Raw genomic sequence first — 13,656 nt, forward strand, 5'->3', positions numbered from 1 at the left:
TCCCACTTCTGTAAGTGTTGCCGCTGTGCCAAGCCCCATTGTTCCTTATGGAACACGGGGCGGCTTCTGTGTTGAAGGTGGCAGCATCCCACTGCATTGCCACACCAGTTTGCCCATTGAGCCCCAGTGAACGTTTTGTACATCATTTGATGGGTGGCATGGGGAAACATGGGCAAACCCAGGCAGACATGTCCGATGATGCTTCAATTGCCTCATGTGATCAGACTGCAAGTCTGAACTTTCCCTAGATGTCAAGTGACGAAATTGTATAAACTTTACATTTTAAGGCAGAGGTTACTGCTTTTCTCCTCTCTCCTTTTGACATTCTAATCTGTTTGTGTCTCAAAGTTGCACAGTGACACAGGAAAGAGTTGGTATAGCAAAAGGCTAACGATATTTCATTTGTGGCCCAGCAAGGCCTTGAGTGCCACATTGTAAGGTATGTTAAGAGTTTAGGTGGGCACAGATAGGACCATCCCTACTGAGAAATCGAGTAGAAAGAACCAGGATCCGGACAAATCAAGATGAGCCAACAACTATCCTCACAGCATCATGCCCACCCAAATATCCCCCACGCTCTCTACCTCCAAGTCTTGGTGCAGAAATGTATCTTTTCCCCGTAAAGAGATTTGCTTGATTCCTTTGAGCCTCTTTCACAATATACATTCCTCCACATTGTATAAGCTTAGTCAGCTGCTCATGTTAGTCCTGTCACAAGGCTATAGAGGTCTTGTGCTACCAATTTATCTTAATTGGCAATGAGTGATATTAATTCCTGCACTGATAAGCTATCTAGATTGGGTACAAAAAGCAACCCAGGCGTCAAGATTTCACTCTCAGAACGAGCAAGGATTCATGGAATTAAGATACAGAGAAATCACATGGTTTTCCCAGAATATATGAACTCAAAACATTGAATGGGACCAGGTTTGGAGTCACGTACCTTCCAAATGTCCTGATTTGGTAGAGACAGTTCCAGTTAACCAATACTCAAACCACTATGCCACACTGGTTCACTATTTCATGTTAGAAATATTAAAAGTTTTAGAGTCTCTTGATGCACTTGCTGCTTGAACAATTTGCTGCAATTTCAAAGCGGCATAAAGCAGACTGGTGCTGATGTTACAGTATCTTATTATGGATTATTTTAAATTGTATTTGCCTTTGGCTAAATGCAATAAAGATTAATTGCATTTATCTTACGTTCTAAAGATAGCCTGTGTTCCCATGAGACAAGGAAATCACTAAACCAGCTCCGGATTAATGTTCACCTAATAAAAGCTCTTTTATTGCAATGAGAGATCTCATCTCACAGGCAATATCTGACAACAATGATGATTAGATCCTGCATCTCCTGGCACCATGTGATAGCCATCAGTCAATATACTTTTAGTGTAATATATTATTTGCTCTAAATTGATCTCTGTGTTATTGTATTATCTGGCTAGTAAGATACAGCCAGGACAAAATTTCTAAATCAGGTTGTTAATGCTTCCATTTACAACACAGCAGTTGTGAAATTTTAAGTGTCCTTGGTAAGTGCCCTTCTGCCCTTAACAACAACTACCACCATCAAAAACATGTCCAAAGGTAATTGGGCAGTTGCACTTTATAATTCAACTACACGTGAACAACTGAGACATTTATCAAAATGCAGTATGGGAAGATCCTTTACTGGTTTTCAGAGAGGATGTTCTGTATCTTTCTGATTTGATCCTCAACCAATCAGCCAGAATTCTGTAGCCAGTGGCCATTTCTGAATCCTCTTGTGGTGAAAAATATTGCATACTAGCTTAGGTACCTGGCAATGCTTGGGTTAGGTCTTTTGGAAAGGATAGACATTAGAAAAAGTCATTGTTTGTGGATTCGATGAAGGTTCCCATTAAGAAATGCATAAGGATGAGGGTGGGTTGCGTCCCATCATTCTCTGTCATTTCCCACCAAACTCCACCAGTATTTAAAGTGGATCATGGGAGTGCCAAGATTGGTCGAGATCCATTGTCAGTGGGGTTTCTAGTGGTCTCTGGATGGGGGTGAAAGTACTGCAACTCCCATCATCTAGAGTCTACTACCATCACTTCCAAAACCCCACCAGGACTTAAAGTTAGTCATGCAGTTCTGTGTGTCAAATTTGGTCCAGATCCATTGTTGGTGGGGGTCACAGGGGTCTCTCAAAGTGGGAACTGCTCCTGTCTCTTCTCTGTTTTATGCTTGTCAGGGATTTCCTGAGGAAGCTGCTGTTTATTTTTCAGGTTGTAAATAGAAATGCATGGCTACAATAAGACTGGCTAAAGAAGATCCTTTATTTCCAGCTTAAGCTTTGCATTGTTTATTCAAGACACACGGCTGCAATTGAACATGGAAGGGCTGTGTTTGTTCAGACTGCTATCATGATCATCAACACCATCATCATCATCTCAATACAAGCAGTCCCCAAGTTATGAACAAGATAGGTTCTGTAGGTTTGCTCTTAAGTTGAATTTGCATGTTCGTCAGAACAGGTACATTTCTGAAGTGTAACTTCAGCCAATACACATATTAGCTTTGGATAGCATAGGGAAGGCTTAACAACACTGTGATGTTTGTTTTGCTATCTGTGCCACTGTTCAGAAGATTTCACCTTACTTTCTGTCCCTGTGATGATTGGATTTTGAAAAAAAAAAACCTTATAAAAAGCTATAATGTTGGAGGTTTTATTAACAGTGGTATGTCTGCAGTATGAAATACCGATTGATAGTCATATATTGCATACATTTGTCCAGCTATTTCAAATCCATCCAAAGGCACATCTACCCTGTATCCCCAAAAATAAGACATTCCCTGAAAATAAGACCTAGTAGAGGTTTTGCTGAACTGCTAAATATAAGGCCTCCCCCGAAAGTAAGACCTATCAAAGTTTTTGTTTAAAAGCATATCCACCAAATACAACACGGAAGCATGCAGAATTGGTAAATGTACACACCATAGATTGTTGTGCATGGAAATAATGATAGTAACGAGAAATTCTGGATAGGATTCACAGTTTGGTTATGTTGGTTTGTGATGACAACTACTGTACAGTATATAATAAGTGTTCTTTTTTTGTTCAACAATAAATGTGAATTCTTCTTCATGGAAAAATAAGACATCCCCTGAAAATAAGACCTAGAGCGTCTTTTGGAGCAAAAATTAATATAAGACACTGTCTTATTTTCAGGGAAACACGGTAACTGACCAGAGTGAAAGATGGCTGAATCAGCTCTGTAGCAGTTAAATGCTGCATGGAGATGATCCAGGTTAAAGTGGAGCAAAGCTGCTTAACACAACCTTGAACTAAATTAACAAAAGTTGTAGGTTGCTCCGAATTCTGCCCCAGAATAAGTGGTCACCCTAAGTTAGCAATGATTACAATAAATTCCATCTTTTATAGCTCCTTGGGAGCACCTGGAAACCAACCTCCTACACATTCCACTGTCACAATATGATTGTGATGCTCGCCATGATGCTCTATTGTGATGTGCTTATGATTCTGTTAGCGACAGAGAGACTGTTGCATTGCATGTCTCCATTGTTCAGCTGTTAACTGCCTGCTGAGACTAAAATGGGGAAGACAAAGCTCAATGAGTTGGAGATGAGAAAGGGAAGGTTACAATAATCTTAAAGGGGTAAGACCACACAGTTAAAGACCATTTGAACAAGGTAAGTAAAGGAATATTGTATCCTGTTACCAAAGGAAAGGAAATGAGCCACATTCGAGTGAGTATCTCTTAGTAACATGATTTTTGGGATCTAGCTGGCTGTTATAGTCCATGTTTTTAATGATATTTTATATGTAGATATATTTGTTTCCTCTTATCTCTCATTCATCATTATAATACTTATTATTACAGAGGACAATATTTTCTCTAGGTGAAAGGAACAGAATTAATGTAATAACAGTACAATTTATAAGAATGAAAGAGAAAAAAAATGCTCTGATGAGTCTTCATCAAAAACGTAGATATACTGTATGAGGAGAAAGAGTTTCAACAGTCTGCCAATTTTGTTGTTATTTTCTGAGTTATTACAAGCATAGTTTTAGAGTCTGATATTTAATGATTTTGCTGTTGTATGTTCTTCTGAGAGTCATTTTAGGTAGTAATGTAACAGGCCAATCAATAACTCCAAAATGAAAGCTTGAGGCAGAAAAAGCATTGCTGGAGTTGTTCAAGAACTAACAACAAACATATGGAATTTAAACAGGAAAGTCAGGCCAACAATATTGTGTGATTCCCACTCCATTTTTCCAGTTTTTACTAAATGCACCTGGTAAGAATCTTACAACTGATTTGAGAGGTTTCCAAAATACTCATTCTCTGTCAAGTTTCTGCTTCCACATAGGAAAGAGCAAATTACTTTTCTCAACAGAAAGACTTAGAACTTTATCTCTCAGAAGCTGTTAATACAGAGAGGAAAATGTCATAAAATTCATTATGTAATTTCTGCTATTTGTACAGTATATGATCAGCCTTGCTTCCTTGAAATGTTAGGTAAGCAGTTTATCACTTTTTAAATGTATCATATTTGAAAAGAACCTTTTGCTGTCAATTTTTGTTTTTGGTGTTGTTGGTTTGGATCTTAATTCAGGGAAATATTTGTAATTAATTTATAATTCCCACATGGCAATGTTGTTGTTTTTTATCATTACTAATGACTTTGGTATAGTTTCAGGGTATAAGTACAGTAAGTAAATAAATAATTCCATGGAAGGAGATATTGAAATATTTAGTAGTTTTTATCTGGGATTTTGAAATTTGGATAATTCTTCACCTCCAGGTATTTAAAAAGCTTTTTCTTAGGGGATCCTCAATTGTCATTTATAAATGTAATAGATTCTGGAGGCTCTGTAGGGATCAATTTTGATTGCTGACCAACTCTAAAATGGAGGAATCACAATGGAAAAATGGAAACATGAAATCAGTCAAATGCAAACCATCAGATCAACAGTCAGGTCAGTACTATAGTGTCTGCTTTTTTTCTGTGTCCATTCCGTCACACAAGAGGAAGATTAACAACGACATTTTACTAGGAATAAAATCCAATCAATGTCCCTTTTGTATCTGTATATTGTTCCACATTCTTCTGAAGGTTGTTTTAAGAGGAATGTGACAAACTAATAAATAACCACAGACTGAAACTGTGTGTCAAACGAGCATCAGTACAGCATCGCTGTTCAAGGACTAACAACAAATAGGTGGAGTGTTAGAAATACTGATTTGGTGAGCAATAATTACGAATAACGTCATCTTGATGTGTGTTTCTTGAATCGCAATTACATCTACTTGAAAGTTTTTCAAATAATGTGCTACCTTGCATCATTTATTAGAAGAGTTCGGGCCATTTATTTGATTGACATTATTTTCAATTTCCGCATAGTGGAGTTAGATGTGTTATGTCCAGTTTGTCATTTCCTAAACTTTGGTTTAAGTCTTTGTCAGTTGGACTTTTGAATCCTGTCATTTCATTTTATCCTTCTCCTTTTTCTGTTTCCTTTGTGAGTTGTTCCAATTGTTGAGAGTCTTCGTAGTATTTCCTATTTCTCTTTTGGTTGTTCTTGCTCTACATTTTTCTGCTCATGAGAAAGCTTGTTATGTTTCTTCTTGTGGTTCTGTAACTATCATAACATTCTTGAGCATTTGTTACCAAATTTAATAAATATATTCATTCACTATAGGTCACCAGGAGTCCTTCCAGTAGTTTTCACTGGAATCTATTATTTTTCTTTTTTAATTTGTTTAGTAACAAATCAGCTGATTCGAGTGTCTTGAACACAAAGGCACAGTTGGCAAGAATCAAAACTGCAAGTATTCTCAATTGCAAGTATTCTTATTTGTTTCCCCAGTTGAGTCAATGGTGAAGTCACAATCTTTTCTGACTACCTCCTACATGTTTTCTTATTATGTTCCTCCCCCAACCTCAACATATGTATCATATATCACATGTATTAAAAATAACAGTTAAGCCCCTCCTGGGAGATGTAAGTTAATATTCATTAAGGTATTACACATGTGTACAAAGCACTCAAAGCATTATCTAGTCAAGCAATTGTTAATTTTATGTAAACCAGTCTTTTAAGATTATATTTCAAGCTAATTTTAGACATCCTTGTCTTCTTTTTTGCAGCTAAGACTCCTTTGTAACTCACATAGATTAAATAGGAATGTTGGACCAACAATATGACTTCTCCATTTTCCCAGTTTTGATCGAATACAACTGGACAACGCAGGTAACAATCTTTGTTACTTGAAAAGTTTCCCAAATATTCATTCATTCTCAAGTTTCTGCTTTTTTTCCACATAGGAAAAAAGAAATTAATTTTCATAAGTGAAAGGTCTAGAATCTTATAACTCAGAAGTTATTAATATAGAAAAAGACAATAATAATAACATTCATTAGCCAGTCTATGTTATCTGCACTGTATATGATTGGCCTTGATTCCAAGAATGTAAGATAAACATTTTACCACTTTTCTAATTAATCGTATTTGGACAGGGGCTTTTGCTGTTGAGTTTTTACTTTTGTTATTGTTAGTTTGGATCTTGATTCAGGGAAATTCTTTAACCCAACTCAAATCATGAGGAGAGACAGGTAAGAAATGTTGTTGTTGTTGTTGTTGTTGTTGTTGTTGTTATAGTTGAAACATTTATCAGTATTTCAGTCATTCATTGTAATGATTAATCAATTATGTTTCCCATTTTGATGTTTTTCTCATTATCAGTATAATTTCTTTGGAAGGAAATGTCCAAATGTTCCATAGATTATTATCTAGGATTTTGAAACCTGGAGCATTCAGCACCTCCAGGTTTAAAAAACCTTTTCTCAAGGAATCTTCTATTATTGTGTATAAAGGTAATAGGCTTCACTTTCAGAATGGCGATAGAAACCTGATGTATCTGGACACTTGACAAGTCTAAAGTTTGACTGCTGACCAACTCCAAAATGGAGGAACTGAAGGTCTCCAACGCAAAACAGAAACTTGGAAACAGCAAGTCCGTAATGCATCAGATCAAGATTCAGGTCAGTCCTGCAATGTCTGTGTCTCTCTTTGTTTACATCGGCTTCATCACACAGGAGAAAAGTTAACAGCCATGTGTAGCCAGAAATGTCCCTTTCGAACATAATCTACAAAACCAGACGCCAACATCCTACCCTTCAGCATTTTACAAGCGAAAACTGCGGCATGTTATGACCAAGCAACATCAGTGTGTGGTAAGGTGATAAAAGTTATTAAAAGGAAGAACACAACAAGGTAGAAGAATCGTCTATTTTTGCAAAATTCTGCTTCCTCAGCTCTTCTTCCACATATTGTGTCTTTTGGACCTCTTTGCAGCAATTCAATTAAGCTGAAGACAAAGGAGAAAGTGGGATAAAGAGAGAAACTGGGACATTTAAAAAAACTGAAAAAGTGCAATGACAGAGCATCAGTTGGATCTGTCCCTGCCAATCTGGAATGTTTTTTGGGGTAGACATTATATGGTCTGTTAATCCAATTTGTATCAGGTAAGACATGCTTCCTTTCCCCAATACCCCTCAGTCCGGTTGACAATCTTGAATCCGTTTCTCTATGAACACCCATGAGACCTGGAAATTTGAAAACCACAGGATGAACTACTTAACGAATCTCGGATATGAATTTTAAAGCCTTGTCAGAAAAAGCCTGAAACTACAGCACCATTTTCAGCTGAAACTGTAGTCAGGTAATTCAACTACTGCTACTTGTCTTGAAACCTGCTGTCACTTAGAGATGATCAAGCTGAGCATTTCAGGACCTGAATTCTTTTCTAGTTCATGTTCTAGGTCAAACTGCAGGAAGACGGCTCTATGTGGGAAGGCACATAAATAAACATTGTCTCATTTCTATTTTTAGTTTTACAATGGCAAGTTAAAGCAGAATTCTTGGGATATCTCTACTTAAGTAGTTGTTTGACAGAGCATATTCAAAGTTGATGATTGTGAATAGAAGCAGAGGCCTGCAGGTTTTCTGTCCTAGGAATGGTAAAGAAGGAATCCTGAACAAGCTTTCAGGTAATACAAACATGGGAGTGGTTGCTAATGCTATCTCTTCTTGTTAACTTAATGTCATTGGATCATGGTTTATTTAGATTTTGCTACCAGTTACAATCCATTTTTCTTTTGCATTCTTTATATGTGAAGAATCCACAGTGCTAAGTTTATGTTAAATATGTTGTTGTTGTTCGGGCTTGTCCCTGTTGTGAGCCGCCCCGAGTCCCTTCGGGGAGATGGGGCGGGATATAAAAATAAAGTTTATTATTATTAAAGTGTATTAAACTGCTAAGGTGCAGAACTTGCTGGCCAGAAGGTTGGTGGTTTGAATATGCGAGATGGAGTGAGCTCCCATTGTTTGCACCAGCTTCTGCCAACCTGCAAATGTGAGTAGATCAATAGGTATTGCTCAAGTGGAAAGGTAATGGCGCTCCATGCGGTCATGCCGGCCACATGACCCAGGAGGCATCTATGGACAACGGTGGCTCTTTGGCTTAGAAATGGAGATGAGCACCATTCCCCAGAGTCAGACTTGACTAGACTTAATGGCAAGGGGAAACCTTTACCTTAATGGCACAATTTATAAAAATGGAGACAAGACAGTGCTGGAAGATTCTTTGTCAGAAACTTAATACTTTCTAAGTTGTTATGAGTACAGTTTTAGTGACTGATGTTTAATGGTTTTGCTGTTGTATGTTCCCGGGAGAGCTGTTTCAGGTAAAAATGTGACAGGCCAATAAATAACCACAGTATAAAATTTTGAGGCAGAATCAGCATCTTCACAGCATTCAACAAAAATGTGGAATTTTAACAGGAAAGTCAGGCCAGCAATATTACTTGCACTCCGTTTTTTTCAGTTTTGACCAAATACAACTGGATAACAAAGGTAAAATATTTACTTATGTGAAAAGTTTGGTAAATACTCAGATTTGGTTAAATGTTTGCCTCCGCATAGGAAGGAGAACATTGTCTCCATCGAAAGACCTAGAACTTTATAGATCAGAAGTTGTAGAAAAAAAAAGGAGCATAACATTCATTAGCTAATCTGTGTTATCTGTATAGTATGCAATTGGCCTTGACTCCCTGGAATATGAGGTAAGCAGCATTTTATCATTTTTCGAATGAATCGTATTTGACAAAGATTTTTTGCTATGACTTTTTGCTTTCTTTGTTTTTGATTTGGATCTTGATTCATGGAAATGCGTGTTTAAAATATTTATCAGGAATTTATTACATTCCTTCCACCACCACCACCCCCCATGACTTATTTTTATCATTACTGACCATTGCACTGTTTTTAGCTGAAACACCACCCAGGTACTGAATTAAACTATTGTCTTTAAACCTCCCGTAATGTACACATGATCAAGCTAAGCATTTCGGTATCTGAATTCTTTTCTTATTCATTTTCTAGGCCAGAACGGCAAGGCCTGCAAAAGAAGGCACTCCCCAACCTCTGTGTGGGAAGGCAAGAGGGTTGGCATCTGTGCTTGGCTTGCTTATGGGCCTTGTTGGCATGCCCAGGGTAGCACTGACCGCCACTTTTGGGGTCGGGAAGGAATTTTCCTCCAGGGCAGATTGGCCTCGGACCCTGGAGGTTTTTCGCCTTCCTCTGGGCATCCAGCAGGGCCCACCCATTTAGGACAAGAGTTGAGTGAATTAAACTTTCATAAAATAAAATAATTTCACACGAATTTAAAACGCATTGTCTCACTTCTATTTTTTATTTGCGTACTCTATGATGAAAAGTTGAAGCATACTACTGGGATATCCTTAACTCAGGCCTGCACAACTTGGCAGTAGAAATCGCATAGGCTAAACCAGGGGTCCTCAAACTTTTAAAGCAAAGGGCCGGTCTACAATCCTTCAGACTATGGAGGGGCCGAATTATCATTTGAAAAAAAATACGAACAAATTCCTATGCACACTGCACATGTCTTATTTGTAGTGCAAAACAACAACAACAACAATGAAAGAACAATATAATATTTAAAAATGAAAACAATGTTAACCAACATAAACCTATCAGGATTTTAATGGAAAGTGTGGGCCTGCTACTGGCCAATGAGATAGTCAAGTCAATTAGGGTTGTTGTTGTGTGCCTTCAAGTCATTTCAGAATTTGGGTGAGCCTAAGTTTAAAATTAATTATTTATTTACTTACTACATTTATTTACTACCTTTATATCCCGCCCTTCTCACTCCGAAGGGGACTCAGAGCAGCTGTATATACATACAATATATTATATTATTAGCATAGCACGATATTAGCATTATACATTACTATATTGAACTATACCACTATACTGTAATACTATATGTAATATATAACATAGAATTAATATTATTATGTGGTATTATTATTAGTATTATATTGTATAACATTATAATATTTTTATCAATATTATATGTATATACAATATATTATATTATTAAAACTGATATAAAAATATATTATAAAACTGAGGGCGGGGGCCAGGTAAATGACCTTGGAGGGCCGCATCCGGCCCCCGGGCCTTAGTTTGGGGACGCCTGGGCTAAACCTTCACTTCTTCACTTCACTTCACTTTATGTCTTAATTAGTCGCTCTCCACCAGAGTGCTCCGAGCGACTTACAATTTAAAATATCATTCCACAACATAAAAACATTCAACATAAAAACATTCAACCTAAAAACATTCAACAGTGACTATTTGGCAACCTCTTTGGTCCTGGGCCCAGTTCTGTTCAACATCTTTATTAAAGACTTGGATGAAGGGTTAGAGCGCACGCTGATCAAGTTTGCAGATGACACCTAATACTCCAGAAGACAGGATAATCCAGAACATTGGATAATCCAGAACATTGGATAAGCGAATGTTGGATAAGTGAGACTCTACTGTACTGATAGCCAGATTTTGTTCGTTTTTATGGCTTCCTCCTTTCTGTTGAAAATTGACCACATGCTTGTGGATTTCAACCTCTGAGGATGCCTGCCCTAGATTTATTTATTTATTTATTTACAGTATTTATATTCCGCCCTTCTCACCCCGAAGGGGACTCAGGGGGGATTACAATGAACACATATATGGCAAACATTCAATGCCAACAGACAAACAACATATATAGACAGACACAGAGGCATTTAACATTTTTTTTCCAGCTTCACGATTCCGGCCACAGGGGGAGCTGTTGCTTCACTTGCCCTATAAGCCTTATATATCACCTGTCACATCAGCACTTTTAATCTTGTACCCATTACTCTGGCCTAGCCCAGTTTTATTGTGTTTTAGCGTATTGTTTATTGCTGCTTGTTTATACTGTTTTAATTGTTTTTAATTTGCCTTTTGTTTTGTATTGTTATATTGTGTGTTGAGGCCTTGGCCTTTGTAAGCCGCATCGAGTCCTTCGGGAGATGCTAGCGGGGTACAAATAAAGTTTAATAATAATAATAATAATAATAATAATTCACTGTCCACTAGTGGCTGTACTTCCTCATTCCTTTCCTCGTGTTTTGCTGGCAGTTTTATGATGTTGTAAATTAGTTAAATTAGCCTCCCGCATAAAGCGTACCTAAATTTCCCTACTTGACAGATGCAACTGTCTTTCGGGGCTGCATAGGTCAACAGCAAGCCGGGCTATTTAATGGTCGGGGGCTTAACCCGACCCGGGCTTCGAACTCATGACCTCTCGGTCAGTAGTGATTTATTGCAGCTGGTTACTAGTGTCAGGGCCCAGGCTGCAGAGCACCAATAACCATACACAGAGGCCAGAATCTATCTAATATATTTATTGAGGAAATATATAAAGTTAATAAAAGCAAGTGTAGAAAATAGTTCAGAAGTACACCTTTCAGGAAAGGTCAAAATTAGTCCAAGAAAACAATGTCCAATATGAAATATTAAGGTCCAAAGTTGTAATCCAATAACCGAAACACACACTTTGCCAAGCAAAGTGAGGGGAGATGACAAGGTCCTTTAGTCCATGGAGCTTAATGCAAGGCTAGGAAGCAAACTAGATTCTTGGCAAACGAGGCTTGATTCAAGGCAACAAGAAGCGAGGAGCAAGAACAGGGTCCGTGGCGAAATCCGTGGCGAGGTCCGGGGAACAAGGCAGGGCTGGAACGAGAGCAAGGTCCTGGAAACTGGAGTAGCGTAGTCCACACACAATCTACTCCCGAAGCTGACGAATTGACTCCGCAAGGAATCCTTTGTGGCCAACATCTATATAGGATCTTGTTTTCCCGCCAAAGCACACTTTCTCTGGGGAACAAGAACCGAAACCTATACTGTCCAGATGCGAGACTCCTTAAACTTTCCCAAGGGAAATAGACTTAATCATCTAATTGTCTGGCAGCTATCCGGGCGCTTCGGCGAGTCGCCTCCCGAGCGTGCCTATCTTGATTATAATAAAGGCGGCGAGAAAATGGGGGAGATTTTTCCACAAGGCTTGTTTGGCTGACTTCTTGTGGACAAACATCCTGCAGCTGCAAGGGCTCCAAATCTGGCAGAAACGGTGGGAAACCCAAGTTTTCCTCCTCATCTGTCACAACAGTACTAGGAACGGGACTACATGGCCCATAAGTCATCACAACTAGCCAGCTGCGCCACAGATGTGGGTGAAACATCAGGAGAGAATGCTTCTGGAACATGGCCAGAACATTCACAGCAACCCATTTCCTATTTGGTTCTATCAAGAGGAAATAACACTTTCAAACCAGGAATAGTGTAGCGGGAGGCGAGGTTTTTTTTTTGCCAGGGAAGGCAGTTAAAGCGGTATCAAAGTGCGTTCATCACGGTGTGGAAACGATAACAGCCGATTTGGGCTTCCTCTGAGGCGAGGCCCGCCTCCCCTCCCCCTCCCTTTTGGCGCGCGGCCCGGAGGCGGACTGACTTGAGAGGCTATAAAGCGCTTTTTTTTTCTGAGGGAAAAAGAGAAGGAAGGAAAAGAAGGAAGGAAGAGGGAAGCTGGGAGGCAGCTCCGCCGGCGCCATGGAAGCCATTTTCGGCAGGAACATCGAGGAGCACCCGGAGCCCCTCCAGGCCCGAGTGGAAGGTAAGCCTCAGCCTGAGGAAAACGAAAGCACAGAGAGAGAGAGAGAGAGAGAGAGAGCGCGTCTACATTGGCTCACTTGTCGCAGTTTGGCTCCGCTTCGACCGCCTTGGCTCAAGGAGACGCAGTCCTGGAAGTTGCACCTGCCCTTTTGGGACAGGAAGGCCTTGCGAAACAGACTCAAACTCTGAGGGAAGGACAGTCCTTGGCCTTCCATGGCCTGCCTTCCTTCTCCAAGGGAAGTTGTGCAGTAGAGTCTCACTTATCTAATATAAACAGAACGTTGGATAAGCGAATATCTTGGATAATAAGGCGGGATTAAGGAAAAGCCTATTAAACATCAAATTAGGTTATGATTTTACAAATTAAGCACCAAAACATCATGTTATACAACAAATTTGACAGAAAAATTAGCTCAATACGCAGTAATGCTATGTAGTAATTACTGTATTTACACATTTAGCACCAAAATATCACAAAGCCCTGGTGGCGCAGCCTGTTAAAGCACTGAGCTGCTGAACTTGCAGACCGAAAGGTCCCAGGTTGAAATCCCAGGAGCAGAGTGAGCGCCTGCTGTTGCTCCAGCTCCTGCCAACCTAGCAGT

The 13,656-nt window shown here is 39.1% G+C and overlaps 1 protein-coding gene and 1 long non-coding RNA gene across 3 annotated transcripts in view; both read left to right on the forward strand.

Moving 5' to 3' along the window:
• On the forward strand, positions 1 to 9,725 carry LOC134293611 (uncharacterized). Its single transcript, XR_010000549.1, has 2 exons — positions 1 to 3,678; positions 6,142 to 9,725. It is a non-coding gene; the product is annotated as an uncharacterized LOC134293611 (long non-coding RNA).
• Positions 9,726 to 12,899: 3,174 nt separating this feature from the next.
• The window catches only part of bco1 (beta-carotene oxygenase 1), a 28,077-nt gene continuing 27,320 nt past the window's right edge, over positions 12,900 to 13,656 (forward strand). Inside the window, exon 1 of one of the 2 annotated variants that reach the window (XM_003222952.4) lies at positions 12,900 to 13,055. In XM_003222952.4, the coding sequence (XP_003223000.1) occupies positions 12,992 to 13,055 (64 nt within the window). In that variant the 5' untranslated portion in view covers positions 12,900 to 12,991. The remainder of the gene's footprint in view (positions 13,056 to 13,656) is intronic. The other variant, XM_062961569.1, reaches the window with a different exon arrangement.

Source organism: Anolis carolinensis, unplaced genomic scaffold (genome assembly GCF_035594765.1).
Source record: "Anolis carolinensis isolate JA03-04 unplaced genomic scaffold, rAnoCar3.1.pri scaffold_9, whole genome shotgun sequence".
Taxonomy (NCBI): domain Eukaryota; kingdom Metazoa; phylum Chordata; class Lepidosauria; order Squamata; family Dactyloidae; genus Anolis; species Anolis carolinensis.